This window comes from Podarcis raffonei, chromosome 8 (assembly GCF_027172205.1).
Source record: "Podarcis raffonei isolate rPodRaf1 chromosome 8, rPodRaf1.pri, whole genome shotgun sequence".
Taxonomy (NCBI): domain Eukaryota; kingdom Metazoa; phylum Chordata; class Lepidosauria; order Squamata; family Lacertidae; genus Podarcis; species Podarcis raffonei.
In genome coordinates this window covers 86,996,871-87,023,780 of record NC_070609.1, presented here as the reverse complement: position 1 = coordinate 87,023,780, position 26,910 = coordinate 86,996,871, and the positions used below count along the sequence as shown (strand labels likewise).

The 26,910-nt window shown below is 48.9% G+C and overlaps 1 protein-coding gene across 1 annotated transcript in view; it reads left to right on the top strand.

The window, feature by feature from the left end:
• Positions 1-26,910, top strand: part of GFRA2 (GDNF family receptor alpha 2) — an 83,751-nt gene that overhangs the window by 32,199 nt on the left and 24,642 nt on the right. Inside the window, 1 exon segment of the mRNA XM_053401325.1 lies at positions 13,535-13,883. Coding sequence (XP_053257300.1) covers positions 13,535-13,883 — 349 coding nt within the window.

The window sequence follows — 26,910 nt, the reverse complement described above, 5'->3', positions numbered from 1 at the left end:
CTTCCAAGAAATGCAGCGCTTAGATTCCAGTCGACAATACTTTTCTTTTTTTCCGCTCTGAAGCAAATCCCCATCAATAAACTATTTAGCTGGTGGAAAATAAGGAATGGGCCATGTTTGGCATCAAGAAGCATTAGCGCTTGGATGTATTTATTCTGGATCTCATCGCCGAAAATATTTTCAGTAAGCGTGTATGCGTGTGGGTGGGGGGGGCGGGGGCTGAGAGCTGGGGGGGGGGTGTTTGTCCTTGCACAAGGAAAGAAGAAGCTAAACGTTGGGTGGCGTCGCTTTTCCAGCTGCACGGGGATGTAAAACGATTACCCTCAGGTTGGATCCAAAGGCAGATGTGGAAAACATGCTATTTAAATTTCAAAACCTCCCACCTCCCACCTCCTCGCCCGGTGGGAGCTGTCAAACCTGCTAAGTCTCACCACAAAGCAGGTTAGCAACGGAGCTCAGCCTTTCAAAGCTTTCTTTTGCAAAACCAAGGAGCCCCTTGGGACATGCTGGGGATGGCAGCTGGACTGGCAGGTTGGAAGCTGGGGTGGCTCCAGATGCTGTCCCTGGGGTGGGGGCATGGCATGTTCTATGGGCAGGGCCACAAGGCCCCCTTACCTGCTGAGCATAGGCCATGTGCCCGGGAGCTCAGGAATGACTGCAGCATCACCTGCAAAGCATGGGATGTCGAAGCATCCGAATAAAAAATTATTTATATCCTGCATTTTCCCCAGACCAAGGCTCAAGACCATGGGTAGGCAAACTAAGGCCTGGGGGCCGGATCCGGCCCAATCGCCTTCTAAATCCGGCCCATGGACGGTCTGGGAATCAGCGTGTTTTTACATGAGTAGAATGTGCCCTAATAATAATAATAATAATAATAATAATAATAATAATAATAGTAATTTATTTATACCCCGCCCATCTGGCTGAGTTTCCCCAGCCACTCTGGGCGGCTCCCAATCAAGTGTTAAAAACAATACAGCATTAAATAATAAAAACTTCCCTAAACAGGACTGCCTTCAGATGTCTTTTAAAGATAGGATAGCTGCTTATTTCCTTCACATCTGAAGGGAAGGCGTTCCACAGGGCGGGCGCCACTACCGAGAAGGCCCTCTGCCTGGTTCCCTGTAACTTGGCTTCTTGCAGTGGGGGAACCGCCAGAAGGCCCTCGGCGCTGGACCTCAGTGTCCGGGCTGGGTTATTTGTGGGGCCTGCCTGGTGTTTTTACATGAGTAGATTGTGTCCTTTTATTTAAAATGCATCTCTGGGATATTTGTGGGGCATAGGAATTCGTTCATTCCCCCCAAAAAAAATATAGTACGGCCCACCACTGAGGGACAGTGGACTGGCCCTCTGCTGAAAAAGTTTGCTGACCCCTGCTCAAGACGGCTCCCAGATTAAAATACAAAAACACAGGTAAAACAGAAGAAGCTAAGAACATAGAAAGGATAATCATTAAAAAACAACAACAATTAAACAGTAAAAGAATTAAAACAATATTTAAAAATCTATTAAAGGTATAAAAGCTTCATAGTACCATCCCGTTCCTTTAAAAAAGTCAGCAGCTGAAGGCACAGGTTCGATCCCCATATGGTACAGCTACATATTCCTGCTTTTAAGGGGGTTTGACTAGATCATCCTCAGCGTCCCTTCCCGTGCTACGATTCTATGCTTCTATGCCTTTTGGAATAGAAAGGTCTTTCTTCACCTGCTGGCAAAGGGACAACAAGGAGGGAGAAAGTCTAGCTGCTCTAGGGAGGGAGTTCCAAATTGTATCAGCCTTTCCAAAGGCTTCTTGCCTTTGATTCCTTCTCTGCTGTCACAAGCACAGAGCTTTTCCGAGTGGTGAACGGCCTTCTGTCGTCTAGCTAAGCAGGTCAGCCCCCGCTGAGTTGCGTGCCAAGGCACTGTGACCCCATCACCCCTAATATAGTAAAAATAAACAGGCAGACAAAGAATGTAAAGGTAAAGGTAAAGGGACCCCTGACAGTTAAGTCCAGTCACGGACGACTCTGGGGTTGCGGCGCTCATCTCGCTTTATTGGCCGAGGGAGCTGGCGTACAGCTTCTGGGTCATGTGGCCACCATGACTAAGCCGCTTCTGGCGAACCAGAGCAGCGCACGAAAACGCCGTTTACCTTCCCGCCGGAGCGGTACCTATTTATCTACTTGCACTTTGACATGTTTTCGAACTGCTAGGTTGGCAGGAGCAGGGACCGAGCAATGGAAGCTCACGCCGTCGTGGGGATTCGAACTGCCAACCTTCTGATCGGCAAGTCCTAGGCTCTGTGGTTTAACCCACAGCGCCACCCGCGTCAAATAGGCCACAACTTTATTGATTACGGATGCGAAAGGTGCGGCATAGGCACTGGATATACCTTTTCACAGTCCAGCCCTTCTGCTTGGAGTGTTCCCAGGGCAGACACAACTGGGGAGTCCTATGACCTTCATCAAATAGGGGTACCCCCAGAGGGGTCCCCATCGAGGAGTGCTCTGGCCCTAGCACCCACCTGAGTACCTGGACATATGTGACTCCTCGCAGATCCCATTATCGGGATATCATTTTCCATGAAGGGGCAGGCAGAGGTTACAACCTCCCCTGCAACTGAGACTAAGGCCCACTAGTCCAGAGAGGGTTCTTGTACCTGGTTTCTGTTTTGGGGTTTCCCTGAATAGTCATTTGGTCGGCCACCATGAGATGCTGGACTAGATAGGCAGGATCTCCTTAGGTTCTGAACTTTATTTGTCCCAAGTGTTTTCTGGCATAGCTGTCAACTTACAGATTTGAAAATAAGGGACCAGCAGCCTTGAAAATAAGGAATCAGCAGCCAAAATAAGGGATTTTCCAAGCACAGGTATGTTCAACTTCTGAGCCCCTCCGAGCCAAAGGCAGAAAGCCCAGCCAGCAGCCAAACGAAGCCTCAAGCGGTGGTCACCACAGCGCAGCAACCTGGCAAAGGGGATGCAGCAAGGAAAACCACCGTCACCTCTCCGCTGGGAAGCGCTGAGCAAAGGCGAGTCCCCAGGCAACGCGGCCGAGTCCCCAGGCAATGCGGCACAAGGCATGCAAGCTCCACCCCCTCAGTCGTTCTTAGACTCTTTATTGGATGAGCAACACAGCCAAGAAACACAGTTGGAGCCTCCCTCCTCCCTGGCCGGCAGGGAGGGAGGGAGAGGAGCTGCTTCCTTTGAAACCCGGGAAATTTAAGGGACATCATCAATAAGGGACAGCAGCGGGACACGGCGCTGGGATAAGGGACTTTCCCACCAAATAAGGGATGGTTGACAGCTATGTTTTTTGGCGAGCCCTGGAGATGCAGGAGGCCAAAGGGAGAACATGCCTTTCCTTTTTGAGCGTGGAATAAAGGATCTTGGGTATTCGAGGCCTTTTCAAGCAGGAGAGGCAGCGGATGCCTCTTTGGCCCCCGAGAACAAATGGGGTCAGCGATGCTCAGCTCCCCCTCCGAAAGGCCCGGCTCCAGCCTCCCTTTCTTCTTCTTCATGAAAGTTTAATGCTTGTACCTCATTAATGAGCTCCCCAGAAAGCAAGACTCCTGCAAGCCCTGGATCTATTAAAATGCATCCAGGTCCCTGCCGGTCTCAGGCAGGGCAAGAGCGGGGGGACTCGGGAGGATTAGGCAATCAAGCCTGCTTTACATAGATCCCTGCACTGATGCTCTTGCAAAAGGGCAGCTTGGATTCAGGCTTGAAAGCTGGAGGAGGAGGGGAGATGCGTTCCCTGCTGTTCCTTTCTCCTGTGCCAGGTTAAGGATAGGAAGATGGGGAGGGGGTGTGTGGCCCAGGGTTGGCCCAAGACATTTTAGCAGCTGAGGCAAACCAATAAACGGTGTCCCTCGCCAGGGAAGAAGGAGTGAAGTTCCACATCAGGAACACGGGGGTGGTTCAGGGATACAGGAGAGGATATATTATTTGTGTAAACAAGTTCGCAATTTAGCAGAGTAACATTCCCCTTTTTAAACTTGCAGCGGATGCGTTTGCTCAGTTTCGCTAAAGCCTCCATAATAACTGTTCTGGTATTTCCCCCTTATTCCCTCATAAAAGATAAGACACAACACAGCCTTCTATAAAAGTATAAAAAGGTTTACTCACATTCTGTTCACAATCAGATCCCAGAAGGCAGACTTAGCTTAGAAAAGTTACATACACCTGGAAACTATCTCATAAGGAGACAGTCCCTTTGTCCTCTCTTGGCTGGCCAAGAGAGCATCTTTGGCTAAGCAGATGTTGCTTCTTCGATGCATGTAGTCAAAGAGAGAGAGGTGGCTGCCCTGCCCTGTGCTTTTGTCATTACCTGCACAGGTAAGGCCACGCCCACCTCTAGTCACATGCAGAGGAAGTCTGTCCTAGCCCAGAAGGAAACAGGAAGTTTACCTGCTGGCTGGACAAACATTCCTCCCCATGTGTAAACATGTTCACTCTAGGAATGTTGTACTTGACTGCTCTTGTGTTTCACATCCCATAGTGGTGGAATAAAGATGTACCTCGAGAGCAGACCAGTGGATCATTTGGGGTGGGGCTGCCAAGGGGACAACAGATCCAGCCTCCAAGGAGCGTGTTATGAGAAAAAAACTGCTCCTTTTCCCTTATGGGGTACCCAAGAGCCCATATAGAGTCCTTTTGTAGGTTCTCTATAGGCAGGAGAAAATAACAGAGACAAACCAGAGAATATTGAGAAGCAAAGTAGCTAGTAAGCCTGATCTTTATTAAAGCTGTTGCAACAGGGTGCTCCCCCCCCACACCTGCCCTGGAGTCCAAGACCACCCCCAGAAACATCATACGTACATCACAGAAGGGGTGTGGCCCAAGACCACCCCCTTAATACATCAGAGAAGGGGCGGAAATCTGGGTGTGTTGTTTCTTCCTGTCTGCCAGGTTACCTGATTGGATTACCTGGGCATCCTGACCACTCTTTTGTTATGATAACTACTCAATTCCTGGATCCAGGTCACAGGCTCACACCCTATTCATATCTTAAATGTTCCCTTAAGAGAGGATTTGTGAAAGAGACAATGGGGAGATTTCCATTTCCTTCCACCTTGCAGAGGAATATTTGAGGTCATTTGGGGAGAGAGAAAATGGTTTCAGGACTTTTCTGTGGGCATCAGACATGTGGTTTACATATTTGTATGTGTTTGCTTGGTACATTTATGAACATCTATTATATATACAGTGGACTCTTGGGTTGTGAATGTGATCCATGCGGGATGCACATTTGCAACCCACAGTGTTCGCAACCTGCGTTTGCGTGTCTGTGCATGCGCGGGTTGCGATTCGGCGCTTCTGCGCATGTGCAAAGTGTGATTTAGCTCTTCTGCACATGCGCGGCCGCTGAAACCCGGAAGTAATCTGTTCCGGTACTTCTGGGTTTGGGCAGTCTGCAACCCCCCAAAATGCAACCTGAAGTGTCTGTAATCTGAAGTATGACTATATAAGACATTTATAAAACTCTTATAACAAGTGCACCAGTGGCAGCAGCAGCGAGAGATGCATTCTCACATCGCCTTGCCTCACGGGTGGGCTGGTGCTGGTGTGACTTGCCACATTCTTCCTCTTGCAACATTTGGCAGAAGAGTCTGCCAGTTCAGGCCAATGGGGACCTATCTAATCCGGCACCCTCTTCTTACAGTGGCCAACCACATGGCCCAAAGGGAAACCTACAAGCAGGATTGGTGCACAAGAGCCCTCTCCCGTCCTGCGGTTTCCAGGCATAGCTGCCTCTAACTGTGGAGACAGAGCAGAGCCTTTGTGGCTAGGAGCCACCAATAGCCCTCTCCTCCATAAATTTGCCTAATCCTCTATTAAAGCCATCCCGGTTAGTGGCCACCACTGCCTCTTGTGGAAGGGAGTTCCACAGTTTAACTATACGCTGCATGGAGAAGGAGACTTTAGTGTTGAGACTTTAGGAGCTCTGCATCCCGCAGCCATAGAGGGCTGGTGGCAGGGCCAGGATCAGCTTCAGCAAAAGGAACCGAAACGTTACTCCCCTCGCAGAGAAAGCTGGTTTGAATCAAGAGCAGATGGTGGATGAGGACAGGCTTGAGTTCAAGGCAGGCACGTGGGAGGGGCGCCCCTTTCACTTGCGTGTCGTCTCATGCTTTCACTGGTCTGACTTTAATTTTACGCTGTATTAGAACTTGGCACCTGACACATGTTAACTCTATCATGAAGTATCCAAACAAACCCCTGTGTTGCAAAGAGAACGTCAACAATATCTAGGCAACACAATGACCATATACATATGTAATAGACAATCTTTATAGAATTCCTTCAAATCAAAAAGAGTGGGTGGATATAGAATGCTTCAAAAACCCATCTTATTTCGAATGAATGTATGTAAATGAAAATATCAAATGCTGTGGAACAGTTCTCATGTAATAATGCGTCATTCAAAATAAGATGGGTTTATGAAGCATTCTATATCCACCCACCACACTGATGAAGAATTCTGCAAAACAGTGGTCAATATCTGGAATCACTGTTCAGTGTTGGACATCATATTTGTTGAATAAACAAAGCTTCACAGCTTGTCTTTCATCGTACAAAGCTTGGTACCTCGCTTCATTTAAAGATTTTCAGAGACTTTGAGACTGAAGATTTCATTTTCAACTCTTTATGGTTTGAAGGAATTCTATAAAGATTGTCTATTACGTATGTATATGGTCATATGTATATGAGAGCCAGTGTGGTGTAGTGGTTAAGAGCGGTAGTTTCGTAATCTAGGGAACCGGGTTCGATTCCCTGCTCCTCCACATGCAGCTGCTGGGTGACCTTGGGCTAGTCACATTTCTTTGAAATCTCTCAGCCTCACTCACCTCACAGAGTGTTTGTTGTGGGGGAGGAAGGGAAAGGAGATTGTTAGCCGCTTTGAGACTCCTGAAGGGGAGTGAAAGGCGGGATATCAAATCTAAATTCTTCTTCTTCTTCATTGTGTTGCCTAAACTCTATCAGGAAAGCGGCTAACTGGCTCTGTACAGTAAAGGAAACTGGCTATTGCAGGAGAAGGGAACTGGGGGCACCAGCACTTCCCAGTAAGCTCTCTTCCCATTAGGCTCACTGGTTTAGGGTGGGAAGGGCCCAGGCACCATAATAAGACTGGCATGGAATGACTAATGATGAATGTGAATGGAAGCAAGAAGAACTACCGACGAAAGAAGAATGGAGGACAAAGTTGAGGGACTATGCAGAATCAGATAAATTAACAGGAAGGATTCGAAACCTGCAGGATCAGAGATTCTCAGAAGACTGGAGTAAATATATGAACTATTTGAAAAGTAATTGTGATGAACAGATTACGCTAGTAGGACTGCAAGAAGTTTTGTAAGGTGGATTGTTTGAAATATTGCAAGAAAGAATATGAAGAGAATTATTAGTTAAGGACAATTAAATGTAATACAGAAATTAAGGAATGCAGAAGAAGTGATAAAGAACGGAGAATCATCAGAGGTGTTGACGGAAGTCTAAAATATTGTGTAAGATGAGAAGTTATGTTGTATGACTGTTGGAACCGATATGTTAAAAATGTGTGTGTGTGTGTGTGTGTGTGTGTGTGTGTGTGTGTGTGTGTGTGTATGTGTGTATATATGACTAATGATGAATGTGGTCCTACCATAAGAACATATGAATAGTATCTGCTGGATCAGGCCCATCTAGCCTAGCCTCCTGTTCTCACAGTGGCCAACGAAATGTCCGTGAGAAACCTGCATGGAGGAATTGAGCACAAGAGCAGCTCTCCTTCTTGTGTATTCCAGCCACTAGGATTAAGAAACATTGCTACATCCAGCTGTGGAGGCAGAGTAGAGCCATCCTGGCTAACAGCTTCTGATAACCTTTTCCACCATGAATTTGTTTAAACCTCTTTTAAAGCTGTCAAGGTTGGTAGCCATCACTGCCTCCTGTGGGAGCGAGTTCCATAGTTGAACTTTGTACTGCATGAAGAAGGACTGCCGTATTTTCCCATGTATAAGACGAACCTTTTTCTGGTTTACAGTGGTAAGGTAAAGGTAAAGGGACCCCTGACCATTAGGTCCAGTCGTGACCGACTCTGGGGTTGCGGCGCTCATCTCGCTTTATTGGCCAAGGGAGCCGGTGTACAGCTTCTGGGTCATGTGCCCATGACTAAACCGATTCTGGCAAACCAGAGCAGTGCACAGAAATGCCGTTTACCTTCCCGCCGGAGCAGTACCTATTTATCTACTTGCACTTGACGTGCTTTCGAACTGCTAGGTTGGCAGGAGCAGGGACCGAGCAACGGGAGCTCACCCCGTCAAGGGGATTCGAACCACCGACCTTCTGATCGGCAAGTCCTAGGCTCTGTGGTTTAACCCAGAGCGCCACCTGCATCTCTCAGTTTATAGTTGTACCTCAGGTTAAGTACTTAATTCGTTCCGGAGGTCTGTTCTTAACCTGAAACTGTTCTTAACCTGAAGCACCACTTTACCTAATGGGGCTGCCGGCTGCCACCGTGCTGCCAGAACATGATTTCTGTTCTCATCCTGAAGCAAATTTCTTAACCTGAGGTACTATTTCTGGGTTAGCGGAGTCTGTAACCTGAAGCATATGTAACCTGAAGTGTTTGTTACCCAAGGTACCACTGTACTTGTTTGCTCGAATCCTGCTTGTGGGTTTCCCTTTGAGGCATCTGATCAGGCACTGCGATAAATTGAGGGTCGTCTTATACACGGGTTAATATGCTAAGTAAGCGAGGGCTGGTGCTGCGGTAGTAGCAGGGAAATGTTGGAGAGGAGGAGTATTTGGTGAGTGCCAGTATGCGGTGTATTACGGCACCAGTTCCATCAGCCAGAGCGGGGGATCCTGGAAAAGCTGCTCAACAGCATGGCAAATTTACAAAAGAAGCTTGAGGGCTCCCCAAAATAGGAGTCGTCTTATATATGGGGTCGTGTTATACACGGAAAAATACAGTATTTTTTCTGTCCTGATTCTTCCAAAGTTCTGTCTCACCGGATGCCTGCGAGTTCTAGTTTTATGAGAAAAATGTTTCTCTATTTACTTTCTCCATCCCAGGCATCATTTTATAAACTTCTGCCTTTTCTCCAAACTGAAATTCCCCAAAGCCGCAACTTTTCTTTACAGGGGAGTCACTCTGGCCCCTTGACCATCCTGGTTGTCAAAGGCAAGGAAGATGCTTTGAAGACTCAGGCCAGCTTGTGGCAGACTGAATCAACTTCCCCAATGAACATCTGGAAAGGATCTCTGAGGTCAGAGATCTGTGTGCTGGAGTGAGGCTGTTGCTCAGGGAGGCCTCTTGCCTCAAGCCGGCTTGCTGGTCACCACTGGAGACAGCACATGCTGGGGCGGGGAGCCAGGATGGGTGCATGCTGCTCTGAAAGTCACTGTGGATCTCTTCTTGTTGATGTGTGGCCAGAGGAATGGTGCGGCCCCAAAACTAGCTTGCACAGCTCTCATTCAGATTATGTGCTTCACTGACCTTTGTTGAAAAATGAGTATGTTGTGGTAAGAGAAATCCATTCTACAACCTGTTGCTCCAACCCCTTGATCCTTTTAGTTGCCTTTTTCTGATGCTTTCCCCCCAAACCACAAGTTGAGCCTGTTAACCAGATCACCTCTATCTATCTGCTTCTTGACAAAGAGCTCCAAGAGGTTCTAATAGGTCCATGAGGTATGAATAACATGATGGCTGAGGTTCTGGGTGGCTATGGAGCAGACTCAGTGTGGTGTAGTGGTTAAGAGCGGTAGACTCGTAATCTGGTGAACCGGGTTCGCTTCCCTGCTCCTCTACATGCAGCTGCTGGGTGACCTTGGGCCAGTCACACTTCTCTGAAGTCTCTCAGCCCCACTCACCTCACAGAGTGTTTGTTGTGGGGGAGGAAGGGAAAGGAGAATGTTAGCCGCTTTGAGACTCCTTAGGGTAGTGATAAAGTGGGATATCAAATCCAAACTCCTCTTCTTCTGGGGGGGGGGGAGCAATGCTTCTTTCAGACAGAAATCCCAGCTTTCATTTTTCCTTGTAACCTCCTCTGTTTATGCCAATATTTGGTGATGCAGGGCAGACGCTGAGAATCCAACTGCAGTTGGCAGGAGAGGATTTTCCACTTTGGGTGGGTGGGGGTCATATTTCTCCACAATAGAACACATAAATGACCCAGTCCAGCTCAGTGCTGCAGGGTTAATGGCAGCTTCAGACGTGCCTTGTTCCTTTCTTGTGGTGCTTCTGGTGGAGCAAGGCAGGCCACTGGGGGCATGTGGGGTCTCCCTGCTTCCCACCTCTGTCCAATTTCAGCTGCAGTTTACAGGAAAACCCTTGAGAAAATGAGCAGAGGAGCCCCTCCAGGGATGACTGCGAGCTGGAAGAGGCCTTCATTAGGCTCTGCCGCATTTTCTGCTTTTGTCCAGTTCTGCATTTTCAATTGTGATTTCCCCCCTTTTCTTTTAAAAAGTTGATGCTCTGTTATTCTTGTTGTATGCTGGCCTGCGGGATGTGGGCCTGCGGGACGTGGGTGGTGCTGTGGGTTAAACCACAGAGCCTAGGACTTGCCGATCAGAAGGTTGGCGGTTTGAATCCCCGCGACGGGGTGAGCTCCCGTTGCTTGGTCTCTGCTCCTGCCAACGTAGCAGTTCAAAAGCACGTCAAAGTACAAGTAGATAAATAGGTACCGCTCCAGCGGGAAGGTAAATGGTGTTTCCGTGCGCTGCTCTGGTTCGCCAGAAGCGGCTTAGTCATGCTGGCCACATGACCCGGAAGCTGTACGCTGGCTCCATCGGCCAATAAAGCGAGATGAGCGCCGCATCCCCAGAGTCAGCCATGACTGGACCTAATGGTCAGGCGTCTCTTTACCCTTATGCTGGCCTGCAAGTTTCACTGATGGGCACCCTAAAAATCTTTTGACTAAACAGTTTAGGGCTCCAGAATGCTCTGCTGGTGTCGGCCCTTGAGGGTCTCAGTGTTACCCAAAGTGGGCAGGGGGCAGTGCTAAGAGGCAGGGGGTGGGGTGGGGGTGGGGGTGGAAGGTGTAAATCAGACTTTGAAAAGCTGGTCTCGCTGGATCAGTTTTGTTGAATCAATTAAATGAAATACTTTTAATTGGCTTATGAATAACTGCAATTAATTGTTACTGTTTTGAATTTTATTGTGCTATTACTTTCCTTTGCGGGTTGTGCAAATTGATGTTCTGAACAATGTGGTGTTTTTTAATAGGGTAAGGTGTTGGGCTTTGGGGATGAGTTTATGGAACCATGGGAATGGAGGCCCCCCAAAAGCACTATGGGTCAGTGCTTCTGTGGTTTGGTGAGAGGGAACAGCTGGATGGAGGGGAAGGAAAGGGATGGGGAAGGGCAAGCCCCACAATGATGCTTCTGTGCCAGCCCCTTCTCTCTCGCTTGATTGCCCCTTCTGGGCATTTTAGAGGTAACCATGCCAAATCTCCCAGGTGCACATCCTTCAAATTGGATCAGAGATGCAAGTAATCTTGGACCCAGATGCAATGATTGGGAGTTCTCCTTCTCAAATGGCTGCAACCTGCTGTTCCCAGAGCATAGATAAGAATCCCTCCTGCTGCAAAAGGACCCCAGAGAGCAGCTAGAGGAGGGGTGCATGTCTCTCTCGCATGCCCCAAAGCACCAAGGCCACAGATCACCCAAAGTGCACATTATAAAGGACCAGTCTGGAAGTGCCCAGAGAATCCTGTGGTGCACGATGGAAGATCTAGGAGAGATAAAAGAAAGGTCTTCTTCAGACAGTCCATAGGTAAACTATGAAACTTCTTGCCACTGGTGGAAGTGATGGCCACCAACTTGCATGGCTTTAAAAGAGGATTAGACAGATTCATAAAGGAGAGGGCTACTGGGGGCTCCTACCGCCTTCTGTCGGGACGCGGGTGGCGCTTTTTGGGTTTAAACCACAGAGCCTAGGACGTGCCAATCAGAAGGTTGGCGGTTCAAATCCCCGTGACAGGGTGAGCTCCCATTGCTCTGTCCCTGCTCCTGCCAACCTAGCAGTTCAAAAGCACGTCAAAGTGCAAGTAGATAAATAGGTACCGCTCCGGCGGGAAGGTAAACGGCATTTCCGTGCGCTGCTCTGGTTTGCCAGAAGTGGCTTAGTCATGCTGGGCACATGACCCAGAAGCTGTATGCTGGCTTCCTCAGCCAATAAAGCGAGATGAGCACCGCAACCTAAGCGTTGGCCACGACTGGACCTAATGGTCTTTACCGTTACTGCCTTCTGTCAAGAGCTTGGGTGTAACATTCAACTCCTCTCTTTCCATGGAGGCACAGGTTGCAGCCACAGCAAAGGTGGCATTTTTCCATCTCCGCCATATCAAGCAGTTGGTCCCTTCCCTTTCTCGCCCTGATCTGGCCACAGTGATCCATACGACGGTCACCTCCAGGCTTGATTATTGTAACTCACTCTATGCGGGGCTGCCCTTGAAGCTGACCCAGAAACTCCAGCGGGTGCAGAATGCTGCGGTGAGGCTCCTTACGGGGTCCTTGCCACAGGATCACATTCATCCAGTGCTTTACCAACTGCACTGGCTCCCGGTGGAGTACAGGGTCAGGTTTAAGTGGCTGGTTTTGACCTTTAAAGCCCTATGCGGCCTAAGACCCACATACCTATGGGACTGCCTCTCCTCGTATGCCCCACGGAGGACCTTAAGGTCCACAAATGACAACATTTTAGAGGTCCCAGGTTGCAAGGTGGTTAGATTGGTCACAGCTAGGACCAGGGCCATTTCAGTACTGGCCCCAACTTGGTGGAACGCTCTGTCACAAGAGACTATGGCCCTGCGGGACTTGACATCCTTCTGCAGGGCCTGCAAGACAGAGCTGTTCCACCTGGCCTTTGGTTTGGACTCAGTCTGACTCTTATGTTTCCCTCCCCTTATGGTTTTGATCTATGGGCTACTTTTAAAATGAGGCTGCATTTTAAATTGCATTTTAACTTATACAGTGGTACCTCAGGTTAAGAACTTAATTCGTTCCGGAGGTCCGTTTTTAACCTGAAGCTGTTCTTAACCTGAAGCACCACTTTAGCTAATGGGGCCTCCTGCTGCCGCCACGCCACTGGAGCTCGATTTCTGTTCTTATCCTGAAGCAAAGTTCTTAACCTGAAGCACTATTTCTGGATTAGCGGAGTGTGTAACCTGAAGCGTATGTAACCTGAAGCATATGTAACCCAAGGTACCACTGTACTTTAAATTGATTCCCCCCCCCCCCCCCATTATGTCTTTACTGTGATTCTATTGGTGTTAGCTGTCCTGAGCCTGGCTCTGGCCAGGGGGGGCAGGGTATAAAGAAAATTTATTATTATTATTATTATTATTATTATTATTATTATTATTACCCATGATAGCTATGCTGTACCACCACAGTCGAGGGCAGCAATGCTTCTGCATACCTGTTGCTGGCAATCACACAGGGAGGACAGGGCTCTTGTGCTTGGCCACAGTGAGAAGGAGGAGACTGGACTAGGTGGGTCCTTTGCCTGAAGCAGCGGGCTGTCCTTATGCACACTAACCCCTTTTTATCTTCTTCCGGGACAGGGATGGATTCGACTGCCAATGCCAAAAGCAACCACTGCCTCGACGCGGCCAAAGCCTGCAACCTGAACGACAATTGCAAGCGCCTCCGCTCGAGCTACATCTCCATCTGCAACAAGGAGATCTCCTCCACCGAGCGCTGCAACCGCCGCAAGTGCCACAAAGCCCTGCGCCAGTTCTTTGACCGCGTGCCCCACGAGTACACCTACCGGCTGCTCTTCTGCTCCTGCAGGGACCAGGCGTGCGCCGAGCGACGCCGGCAGACCATCGTCCCCCATTGCTCCTACGAGGACAAGGAGAAGCCCAACTGCCTGGAGCTCCGCAGCCTGTGCAGGTCGGACCCCCTCTGCCGGTAAGGACCGCCTCACTGTGAAGCTGTAGCCTTATTGGACTTTACCAGTTGGTAGGGTGAGTGTTGCTCCTGGACGGGAGGAAGGAAGTCAAATGACACCGAGGGTTGGTTCAGAGAAAGAGTTTATTCTGCTCTCCGGATAGCAGAAGGTACTTGCGTGGTCAGCTCACAGCAAGTCCAAAGACATGAAAAATTTCATGCAGTATATATATCTTCCAGGCACCCTCTCCCCCCTTCCCCAGGAATCCAGCCACGCCAGCTTATACACGCAGGTTGACATCACAGATGTTCCTGCTCTGGTACTTTTAACCATAAAAGGGTGTTCCTCTTCCTGTACTCTTGACCATATAAGGGTATTCCTGTTCCAGCACTCTTATCTTGGGGTAAGAAGGTCACCAACTCTCCTGGCGCTGTTCCCGGACTAGACCTGTGCGTCAGAGTGTGGTCAGGACATAAGATAAGACCCAGATGCGCCATCCCTGCTCCACTGGAACAGTCAAGGCCATACATTGCCGTCACGGACTGATAAGGGAGAGGGCTTTGAGCACTTGTTTATACAGCTGGGTTTCTGTTACGCATTTGCTCAACAGCTCAAGTTAATGCATTTTAGAAGTGCTCCCTTGGAGAAGGAAAAATGCGGATTTTGGGTCAGTTTCAAACTGACTGCACAGAAACCCATTCCTTCAAAGCCAGGTTTCCTAATGGCAAAGCCCCTGGGGCTCATGAATGGTTTGTGAAATTTGGGTTTTGTTATGAGCAGAGTTTTCAAACGTGGGAGAAGATACCTAGGAAGGAAGGCCTTGAGCACTGGAGTTTATTTCCAAAGGAAGGTCCCTAAGGAAAACGGCTCAGCATCCTGGGCTCACCAATGAAACATTGTCATTGTGGTCCATTTTTGGCTCTGAGTTTTGGGTGTGTGTGGTTTTTGATGGAGTCTCCAGCATCTCTGGCGATGGATTGCTTTGACGCAGTGATTTGGGTGCATGCTGCGAGTGTTCTTGGGGAAACCATAGCTGTCAACTTTTCCCCCTTTTAAAGTAAGTAATAGTAATAGTACCACTCTATTCTGTCTTGGTTCAACCCCACCTGGAGTCCTGTGATTGACAAGCTGGAAAGTGTGGAAAGGAGGGGTACCAAGGTGACCAAGGGTCTGAAACCAAGAATTGTGAGGAACAGCGGAGGGAGCTGGCAATGTTTAGCCTGGAGAAGAGAAGACTGAGAGGTGATTGGAGAACCGTCTTCAAATATCTGAAGGGCTGTCATGGGGAAGACAGACAAGCTTGTTTTGTGCTGCTTCTGAGGGTAGGAGCCAAATGAAAGGATTCATGTTACAAGAAAGGAGATTCTGACTAAACACCAGGAAGAAATTTCTGACAGTGAGAGCTGTTTGACAAGGGAATGGACTTCCTTGAAAGATGTTGTGCTCTTCTTTCTTAGAATTTTTTGAACAGAGGTCAGGGATTGTTTAGCTGTGATTTCTGCCTTGCCGGGAGTTGCACTACATGGCCCTTTTGGTTCCTTCCAGCTCGACAATTCTATTACTCTAACGCAGATGGGGTGCTGTTGGGGAAGGCGACAGTGCTGGCCATGCTGGTTCATCCCTGATGTCTGCCACTGTGGGGATCCTGTCAGTCAGTCCCAATGGACCAGGCAACCTGGAGCTGACTTTGCCAAGAAGACAAGCCTACTTAGGAAGGCAGGGGAAAGGAGCTGGTCTAGGCGCATGTGTCTGCGTGTTTGTGGGGGTGGGAGGGCACGTAATGCTCTGCTAGGGCTGGACACAGGGGCAGGGATGTGTCTCAGGAGATCAGGGAGAAAGAAATTGCAAGTGATGTTGAAAAAGGAGGTGTCAAAGTGCTGGCCAAGGGGGAAACATCATTAGTGCTAGACTTGTCTCCCTGAATTTCGGTCTCTTGCTCTGCCCTGTCTCTCTGGTTTTGTCTCTCTGTCTCTCCAGCTGCCAGAATTCCCCCCGGCAGTCTAATCAGCTGCCAGGGCAATATTCTCTTCCAAGGGCCAATGGGCACTGCCGATCCTTGTGTGCCTCCCCTTGCCCCTTGCTAAATGCTGGGTACAAAGGCAGGAGGCGGAGGGAAGAAACTCTGAGCTGCTGGAATTGATGAACTACAGCACATAGGAACATACAAAGATCAAGCCAGCAGGGCTCATCTAGTCCAGCTGTTCTCCCAGAGAGCAACCAGATGCCTCACTGGGAAGCCCACAAACAAGACCTCAGCACAAGAGCCCTCTCCCCTCCTGTGGCTTCCAGAAACTGATATTCAGAACCATAGTAGCCATCGGTAGCCCTCTCCTCCATGAATTTGTCCAATTCTCTTTGGAAGCCATCCAGATTTGTGGCCATCACTGCCTCCTGCAAGAGTGAGTTCCACAGTTTAACTCTGCACTGCATACATAAGCCCTTTTTAAACATCTGCATTGACCCTTCCAACATTCAGCTTCACTTGATATCCACGAGTTCTAGTGCTTTGAGAGAGGGAGAAAACATTATTCACTTTCTCCAAGTCATGCATAATCTTATAAACTTCTACCATGTCACCTTTTACTCTCCTAAACTAAATTAAAAAGTCCCAAGCACTGCCATGTCCTTCCCTCCCTCTTGCTCTACTCTTTTCTAAACCGAAAAGGTCATCTTATTTCTCAGGCTCTCCCATGAATTAAGGCCATCATAATGATAATAGATAAAAGGGACGTGGGTGGCACTGTGGGTTGAACCATAGAGCCTAGGACTTGCTGATCAGAAGGTCGGCAGTTCGAATCCCCGCAATGACGGGGTGAGCTCCCGTTGCTCAGTCCCGGCTCCTGCCAACCTAGAAGTTCAAAAGCATGTCAAAGTGCAAGTAGATAAATAGGTACCGCTCTGGCGGGAAGGTAAACGGCGTTTCTGTGTGCTGCTCTGGTTCGCCAGAAGCGGCTTTGTCATGCTGGCCACATGACCCGGAAGCTGTACGCCGGCTCCCTTGGCCAGTAAAGCGAGATGAGCGCTGCAGCCCCAGAGTTGGCCACGACTGAACCTAATGGTCAGGGGTCCCTTTACCTTTCCCTAATGATAATAGTAGAGAAAGGCCTTTTGTGGGCCTGGGAAATGGTGTTTGGAGAAGAACTGGGCCCTGGCCCAACAAGTGCCCAGGAATGGGGAATTCCCTGGCAAAGCTTCACCCTGGAAGAGGGATGATTCCTGTACTCAGGGTGGCCAACCAAATCCCTGTGGGAAGTCTGCAAGCACAACCTGAGTGCAAGAGCGTAAGAACATCAGAAGGGACTGCTGGGAATGGCCAATGGCTTATCTGGTCCAGCATCCTGTTCTCATAGTGGAAACCCAGATGCCCCAAAGGGAGACCCACAAGCCTATGGGAAACTTGCCCCAGCTTTGCCCTGCCTGCTCAGTAGGAATGTTGGGCAGCCACCTCACCCTCCTGATGCCCAAGAAAGACTCCCTGGGCATGGCCAGCATCTGTTGCTTGGTGTTTGTGCCTCCTCTGCACACTCTTGGGTGGCTGCTTGGCTGATCAAGCAACTACAATGGTACCTCGGGTTACAGACGCTTCAGGTTACAGACTTCACTAACCCAGAAATAGTACCTCGGGTTAAGAACTTTGCTTCAGGATGAGAACAGAAATCGCACTGCGGTGGCATGGCAGCAGCGGGAGGCCCCATTAGCTAAAGTGGAGCTTCAGGTTAAGAACAGTTTCAGGTTAAGAACGGACCTCCAGAATGAATTAAGTACTTAACCCGAGGTACCACTGTATTGTCCTGTTAGTTTCTTTCTATACATTAGAAGAAGAGTTTGGATTTGATATCCCACTTGATCACAAACCCGAAGGAGTCTCAAAGCGGCTAACAATCACCTTTCCCTTCCTCCCCCACAACAAACACTCTGTGAGGTGAGTGGGGCTGAGAAACTTCAGAGAAGTGTGACTGTCCCAAGGTCACCCAGCAGCTGCATGTGGAGGAGCGGAGACACGAACCTGGTTCACCAGATTACAAGTCCACCACTCTTAACCACTACACCACACTGGCTCTCGAGGTTAGCTCTGCTGTGGAACTGGGAGCAGTGAATTCTGGGTGGCAAAGGGGACCACTGAAATAGGTTTGGAACCAACCAGGCCATTCTAAAGGGAAATTTGTTTATGGAACATCCAGCATTGCTATTAATGCACCTTTCACTTTGTTCCCTCCATTAACAGCCTTTGCACAAGGTTTGTGGGTATGGGGTCCTTCAAAGGTACTTTCATTGTCCCATGTGGAATGCCTTCAGAAGGGTTTCCCCTGGCATCTGGTGGGCCACTGTGAAAACAGGGTGCTGGACTAGATGGGCCCCCATTGGCCTGATCCTGCAGAATATTCTGCTCCAGTACAGGATAGTTTGCCGAGTGTCAGGACTGGGCGGGGGGCTACCTGAACTTTTCTGAGTCTCTTCTGCTTTGAGGGAGAGCCTTCCGTGGCACCTTGGACAATTCCATGCAGGCTGCAGGCTCCATAAAAGCCTAGGTGTTGTTTCAGCCTCTGTGCTCCAAGGCTGAGTCCTGAATAAAAGCTGCAGCTTTCTCTCAGTGGCTTCCTCTGTTTTTGGTGGCAGAAACTTCTTCAATTAAAGCAGCCTAGCTGGCTTTAGCTAGCAGTTGTTGAGTAGAGCAGGAGTAATGATGGTTTCGCTGGGGCTTCTGAGCTGGAGTCTGAGGAGGGAAGCTTCTGTGGCTGGAGAGGTCCTGGCACACTGGGATCCTCTTGCCCAAGTGCTTTGGGAAGCTGAAGCTGGTACAGAATGCTACTGCCCATTTATTATCTAGAATGGCAAGACAGGCTCATATTTCATCAACAAAATGACCTGGCCCAGTTTCAGAGGGTTGGTACTAATGTACAAGTCCCTGAATGACTAAGAGCCCAGTACTCAATGGAGCATCTTGCCCAGTGCTGACCAGCTTGGGCGTTAGGAGCTGCGGGGGGGGGGCTGCTGGTGGGCCCCCCCTTGAGGATGGTCTGAGGGCGGGGGCTTCTTGGTTGCAGCATCCTTTTTGTGGAATTTATTCTCTCTGCAGGTCAGGTTGACTCCTCCCCGTCCCAACTTTATTCAGATGCCAGAAAAGAACATTTATGTTCTGGCAGGCCTTTGGGACAGGATGCCTGCAGCACTTCGGATTGTGATAGGCTGCTTAATGGCATTTTTATGGCTGTATTTTTAGTCTGTGCTTTCAGGAGCCATTTATTGCTATATTTTATACATTGGTAGCTACTCTGGGCTCTACATGAGGAGAAGTGAGATAAGGAATGAAGGAGAATATGTATGTATATAAATCAGCCCAGAAAAGATGACAGCGGAAGTGGAGGAACGTGTAAGAGGGCAAATCTGGTGGGTATTCTGGCATATTAGGATGGGCTGTTGTTTTCTGTGATTGGCAGAGGTTACTGCCAGCAGGGTCAGGGCACAAGGGGACCGAACCCGAAGGCTTGGTGGGAAAGGGGAGGGGCATAGAGGTATAAAGGGGGAGTATTGCAAGCCCAAGAGGGCAGCAAGGGGAAAGGGAAATTGGGTGGCTGAAGGCATTGGAGAAAAGCACACAGGTCGGAAGTCAAAAAGCATTCGGAGCGGATTCCACAGAAGCCATCATGGCCTCTAAGTAATGCACAGGTGGTCACTGTATGCACCTTGACCTGAAACAGCAGCTCTAGCTGGACTGGGGGAAAGAAAGTCCTTCTTCACAAAGCACATAGTGAACCTGTGGAACTCTCTCCCACAGGAGCTAATGATGGCCACCAATCTAGATGGCTTTTAAAGAGGATTTGGACAAATTCATGGAGGAGAGGGCTATCGGTGGTGCCTAGCTGCAATGGCTATGCTCTGCCTCCATGGCCCAAGGCAGTAAATGCTTCTGAATACCTGTTGCTGGAAACCGCAGGAGGGGAGAGGGCTCTTGTGCTTGAATCCTGCTTGTGGGGTTCCCAAAGGCATTTGGTCGGCAATTGTGAGAAGCAGGATGCTGCTCTAGATGGGTCATTGGCCGGACCCAGCAGGTGCTGTTCTTATTTTCTTATGAAACATGCAATGCCAGGTGCAAGAGACCACGTGGAAGGCGCTGCTTGGCTGCTCTTGGGAAAAAATGCCTCCTTGATGCTCATTCCTTCGGTTTTCAGGTGGCACTGTGAGTTAAACCACAGAGCCTAGGACTTGCCAGTCAGAAGGTCGGCGGTTCGAATCCCCACGATGGGGTGAGCTCCCGTTGCTCAGTCCCAGCTCCTGCCAACCTAGCAGTTCGAAATCATGTCAAAGTGCAAGTAAATAGGTACCACTCCAGCGGGAAGGTAAATGGCGTTTCCGTGCGCTGCTCTGGTTCGCCGGAAGTGGCTTAGTCATGCTGGTCACCTGACCCGGAAGCTGTACGCTGGTTCCCTCGGCCAGTAAAGTGAGATGAGCGCCACAACCCCAGAGTCGTTCGCAACTGGACCTAATGGTCAGGGGTCCCTTTACCTTTAAGTGATGGGTGCTGTGCTGGTGCTGGAGGAGACTCTTGGGAGTCCCATGGACTGCAAGAAGATCAAACCTATCCATTCTGAAGGAAATCAGCCCTGAGTGCTCACTGGAAGGACAGATCCTGAAGCTGAGGCTCCAAGACTTTGGCCACCTCATGAGAAGAGAAGACTCCCTGGAAAAGACCCTGATGTTGGGAAAGATGGAGGGCACAAGGAGAAGGGGACGACAGAGGACGAGATGGTTGGACAGTGTTCTCGAAGCTACCAGCATGAGTTTGACCAAACTGCGGGAGGCAGTGGAAGACAGGAGTGCCTGGCGTGCTCTGGTCGGACACGACTAAACGACTAAACAACAATAAAGTCATGGGACTCCAGCTACAACCAAGAACACTGCACTTACCATCCCAATAACAACCTAGAGACAAGATAAGGTTTCTGTGCTAGGAGGACAGCAGGTAATTAAAACTCCAACCCGAGAGCTAATAGGCAGAAAGATGAGCTGTAATTGGAGAGCCTTTAAAGAGAGTTGTTTTTCCCTCCCTCCCCCTTACTGTTATCTCAAGTGCAGGAGGACATCAGAGGATAGGAGGCGGGGAGCAGGCTGCCCCTTATAGGACTGGGGTCAAACTGCTAATGCAACCAGGGGGGCAAGAATGAAGAATGGGAATGTGGCTAGCAGGGGAAAGGCTAACGAACACCGCCGCTCCCTTGTACAAATCTTTGTTGGGTGTTGTTGTTGTTTTTTAAAAGATACAGTAGGTCGGCTGGGATTCTTTATTGGGATTCATGCATTGCGAGGGGTTGGACTAGATGACCTTTGGGGGACCCTTGCCACTCCACAATTCTATGGTTCAGCCTCCCAATGACCCGCTTTTCATTAAAGCAGCAGCCAGGAAACCACCGCCCCCAATGCATTTGTGTGTCACGTGTCGTTTGCCACCCCTTGGGACCTTGGCTGAGAGTGGGGAAAAGCCCCCACCCCCACCCCAGGGTGCCTGGATCAGGCTCCCCATCCCCTTGGAATGGAAAAAAGGTGGTAGTAAAAAAGGAGCAGCACCCCCTCCCTCCGCTGGCACCCTCGTTCCCCTCTGTGTGGCTTTTCTTGTCTTCCCCGCAGCTGCGGGGATTTCTGACAGACTCTTTGCACCGCGGCGCTGATTGTACCGGACAGGTTTTAGCTTCAGAATATAAAACCTTTTTCAAAACCATAACCTCAGCTAAGGGGAAAGAGGAGGGGAAAGGATGAAAAGAGCTGATTTCAGCAGCTGCAGTTTGCTGTATTTTTTCATCTTGCATCAGCAAATCAGGACCACAAATAATCTGGTCTTAACATGCTTCACTGAGTGCTGCCTGGGAAGAATTTCCCATCTTCTACAAAGGCTGTGTTTCCACCGTCTCCAGAGGCAAGGAGAGACCTTCATTTTTCATTGGGGTTCTTCCTTCAATTCCGACTCTCTTCTCCTCACCCTCCAACAGAAAACCTCGAAAGAGGAGAAGATGATGCTGACAAAATGACCTGACTTCGAGAGCATCCATGTTCCAAGTGGGACACTTGTTTTTTTTTAAATTTTTATTTTTACCTGGACCCACAGAGCTTCACACCCTCTGCAGCAATGGGCAAAATGTCATTTGGTAATACAGTAGATGCATCTCTGGAAAAAACCAACAACCAGAGCGGTTCGGCCTTCTCATTACACTACATAATGAAAATGGCTTGGAGCAGCTGTTCACAGGTCCAGGTTTTAGCCAGAGAATAGGCAGGGCAGGAGAGGAATCAGAATTGCCTATTAATCTGTGGAAAGGAGGGGTTCAGAAATGCTTCTTAGGGAAAGAGCCATATATTTGTGGCGTTATGCTCATCATCTGGAGTTCTGTAGCTCAACAGTCAGTTCTCATTGTGGGAGTTGAGCCCAATGTGACTGGCCAGATTTTCTAGCCTGTCTAGCAATGCAATGGAATTCTTTCCCTGTTATGTTTTCTCATGTATAACCAAGGTTGGGGGTTTCATTCAGTTGTAAGGCTTCCCCCGCCTTTACAGCTTGGTAAAATGGTTGTCAGGGACGCGGGTGGCGCTGTGGGTTAAACCACAGAGCCTAGGACTCGCCGATCAGAAGGTCGGCGGTTCAAATCCCCGCAATGACGGGGTGAGCTCCCGTTGCCCGGTCCCTGCTCCTGCCAACTAACAGTTCAAAAGCACGCCAAAGTGCAAGTAGATAAATAGGTACCGCTCCGGCGGGAAGGTAAACAGCGTTTCTGTGCACTGCTCTGATTCGCCAGAAGCGGCTTAGTCATGCTGGCCACATGACCCGGAAGCTGTACGCTGGCTCCCTCGGCCAATAAAGCGAGATGAGTGCCGCAACCCCAGAGTCGGCCATGACTGGACCTAATGGTCAGGCGTCCCTTTACCTTTACCTAAAATGGTTGTCTGGATTAATAAACCATGGCAGGTAACACCTGTTCACGTGCCACAGGGATCCATGGTTAATGGCTTACTTTGGATGCTTTGCTCTCATGGGAAAACAAAACTTGAGCTCAGGCCTAGCATTATGTTGGAACTGTAAGTCATAGAAATGACACACCCACACCCATTTCTCTCATGACAGAATGACATTCAGCTGACTCACCCTTCACACAGGACCACAACCTCCCCTGTAATTATATAAATAAGAATACTGTCCATGTAGTTAGATGGGGAAATGTCCGCTCTCCTTGGTCCCCATCAGAGAGGAATGGAGGGGAGGGGCTGTGCCGAATGCAAAGTGCTCCACAAGGGGGAGGTGACCCCGAGCCTCCCTTTGATTGGATAGGTCTCATGACATCCATATACCGTATTTTTCGCTCCATAAGACGCACCAGACCACAAGACGCACCTAGTTTTTGGAGGAGGAAAACAAGAAAAAAAAATTCTGAATCTCAGAAGCCAGAACAGCAAGAGGGATCGCTGCGCAGTGAAAGCAGCAATCCCTCTTGCTGTTCTGGCTTTTGGGATAGCTGCGCAGCCTGCATTCGCTCCACAAGACGCACACACATTTCCCCTTACTTTTTAGGAGGGAAAAAGTGAATCTTATAGAGCAAAAAATACGGTATACCTCCCCCTGCTCCCCCTGACCTGAGCTTTGTTCTTCAAGGGGGTGGGAACATGTTCATCCCTGCAAGCATATTGTTGTGGGGTTTTTTTTTGGGGGGGGGATGAATATCAGTGAGGATGATGCCTAAGTTTAGACCCTCCAATTCTTGTGGGCAGCAAGGGTCAGAATCCAATAAAGGATTCTATTGTTGAAATAGATAACTTTCTTGATATGGCAAAGGCCTTAGGCTGGCCACTTAAGCGTCCTCATCAGCATCCCAAAAGAACAAGCCAGGTTGCAAGAGCTACAACTAAGTGATGGGGCCCTCCAAAGCTAAGGGATGGGTCGCTCCTCACCTAGCTGCTAGGCAGGAGAACAAATAGCCAGAGTAGTTTGTAGGAGCTGAGCTTTTGGACGCAGGCTAGAAGCAGGATACACAGAGACCTGCTTGCTCTGTGCTGGAGCCAAAGCTGTGATTAATGGAGAAGAAAGATCTGCTGGGGTATTGATGCTGTGAACCCCTTCATCTTATGCTCAGTTTGTCGGTGTAAATAAAACCACATACCCTAAAGATGCAACAGGCTGTACTGACCTTCATTCCAGGGAATCTGAACCCTGGCTAAGCATGCAGGAGCCCTGGAGTCTCTCATCGCTCAGAGACTGGGGCAGCGTGGAACAATACATCTGGGGGAATTGAGGCTCTTCGATTAGCTCTGAAAGTGAAATAAGGCTGGTGACTTTTTGTTAGGGAATCATTGATCTCAGCTGGCTGATATTCAGCTCCAAGGCTTGCTGGGGTCGTGCTTTGATTCGGGAATGTATGAATGGAAAGATACAAAAATGGAAAACTGCCTCCTTCTCCCCATCCCCAGCTGTGTCGTCCCCCCCAATCGAAGGAGCTTCTGACGATGGTGAAGATGTGAGAGACCGTCTATCTCTCTCTCTATCTCTGAGCCCCAGCCCATTCCGGGGAAAGCCGAAAGAAGCCTTTTCAGTTCTGCGACTCCCTTTGCTCAAGGCTAACCACCATCTTAACACAATAATAAGTCAATCCTCACTGAATAATTAAACAGAGAACTTTCATAAGTATTGACTTAACGTGACAGCAAGTGTATATCGACTCGGGGCTTGCTTATGTAAACACAATCCTGTGTTCGGCTTAGTTAGCAGTTCAATGGGATAGAACCTTCCTTCAATTAAAATCAAATGATGCATGCCCTTAATTCTTCCCTTCCCTCGCTAGGTAATCATGGCCTCTGAGCACAGGTGAGGGGATGCCACAGGGAGGGGGCTCCTCTTCAAGTGCATTTAACCGCTGTGAATCAAAAAGAAAACACGGGCTCTTAAGAGGAAACAACACCACACCGGCAAATACGGAGGTGGGATTTGAAAAGGAAGTTTTGCTAGTGGAACATAAGCCTTTGAGCACAATCCCCCTGGTGGGTGCATTGACATGTACCAGAGTGATGGAAGATGCTGTCAGGGACCTCCCATTCACTTCAACAAGTCTCGCCGTGCAAGGAGATGTTCTCTGGGGCTGGCTGGCTGCTGGTTTCTCTGACCCAGCCCTGGCTGGCCTCCTAAGTGAGATGTTGTTGTTGTTGTTTAGTCGTTTAGTCATGTCCGACTCTTCGTGACCCCATGGACCAGAGCACGCCAGGCGCTCCTGTCTTCCATTGCCTCCCGCAGTTTGATCAAACTCATGCTGGTAGCTTCGAGAACACTATCCAACCATCTCGTCCTCTGCTGTCCCCTTCTCCTTGTGCCCTCCATCTTTCCCAACATCAGGGTCTTTTCCAGGGAGTCTTCTCTTCTCATGAGGTGGCCAAAGTACTGGAGCCTCAGCTTCAGGATCTGTCCTTCCAGTGAGCACTCAGGGCTGATTTCCTTCAGAATGGAGAGGATTGATCTTCTTGCAGTCCATGGGACTCTCAAGAGTCTCCTCTAGCACCATAATTCAAAAGCATCAATTCTTCGGCGATCAGCCTTCTTTATGGTCCAGCTCTCACTTCCATAGATCATTACTGGGAAAACCATAGCTTTAACTATATGGTCCTTTGTTGGTAAGGTGATGTCTCTGCTTTTTAAGATGCTGTCTAGGTTTGTCATTGCTTTTCTCCCAATAAGCAGGCGTCTTTTAATTTCGTGGCTGCTGTCACCATCTGCAGTGATCATGAAGCCCAAGAAAGTAATTGAGATAGACACCTACAAATCTCCTCCTGCACTGTATGGCCCCACTGCAGTCTGATCCAGCACAGGTGGTCATGTTTTTAAAAGATAAACACATCTACCTGTGCTGGACTAGACCAAGACTGGTCCACAGAGTGCAGCCTGGTTCAGCTTTGTAGCCTCCACCTCTATTAGATTATCACTCCCATCAGCCTGCGGTCCACAACACCCAGAGGCCACCAGGTTGAGGAAGGTGGATCTGGAACCACATCCCCTTTGTGTTTGCTGCTGCAGGCACACACTTCCAAAAGATACAGGCGAATCCAAAGTTTCAGGGGACCAGAGGGGAATTAAGCTTCCAGAAGAGAGATGAGCAAAAAAGCCAAAGAGCTAGAACTGTAGTCTAAGGGACTTGGATGCATTTTACTACAAGGATAAACAGACAAAATAGGTACGTGTCTTTCAAAGGTCAGGGCATTAAGAGAGACACTGTAGTGAACAGAGGGCTACACAGATGACATCTCTGAGAAAGGTCACACTTCTTCATGGCCTACATTCCCCAAAGGAAAGGCTTCTTCTTAGCAAGATATAGAACAAGGTGACTAGAAAGGAGCTTTCCTGGCAGGAGCTTTTTGTGGAAGAAGGAAGCAAAAGACCAAAGCAATTGTGCCAGTTCAGCAGAGTCTCTCTCTCTCTCTCTCTCTCTCTCTCTCTCTCTCTCTCTCTCTCTCTCTCTTTCTCTCTCTCTCTCTAGTTTTGGAGGCTCCCAAAACATCCGTTTGAACAGTTGGCTCAATTACCTTCCTCTGTATAAAATAAGAAACTCACTTAATGTTCCTTGTAGATTTTATAGTTGTTTTTTATGGGCTGCCATTCTCAATTCTATTTGCCATTTGTGACAGAAAGAAGTCCACACGTGTGGTTCATGGACTTGCATGGGAACAGTCCGGATGATCCCACCTAAAGGTGTGCATTTTAATGCATACATTTTGAATGTGTGCGTTTTAACACATGCATGCATACATAATTTTATTTGTATGCCACCTTTCCATACTTTAAGCCAGGCATGGCCAAACTTGGCCCTCCAGATGTTTTGGGACTACAACTCCCATCATCCCTAGCTAACAGGACCAGTGGTCAGGGATGTTGGGAGTTGTAGTCCCAAAAACATCTGGGGGGCCAGGTTTGGCCATGCCTGGTTTAAACCACGTTCAAGGTGGCTTACAACATGGAAAAGTACATAATTACAACATAACAAAGTACTCATAAACAATCAAACATCAAAAAATACACAACCAGTTTGA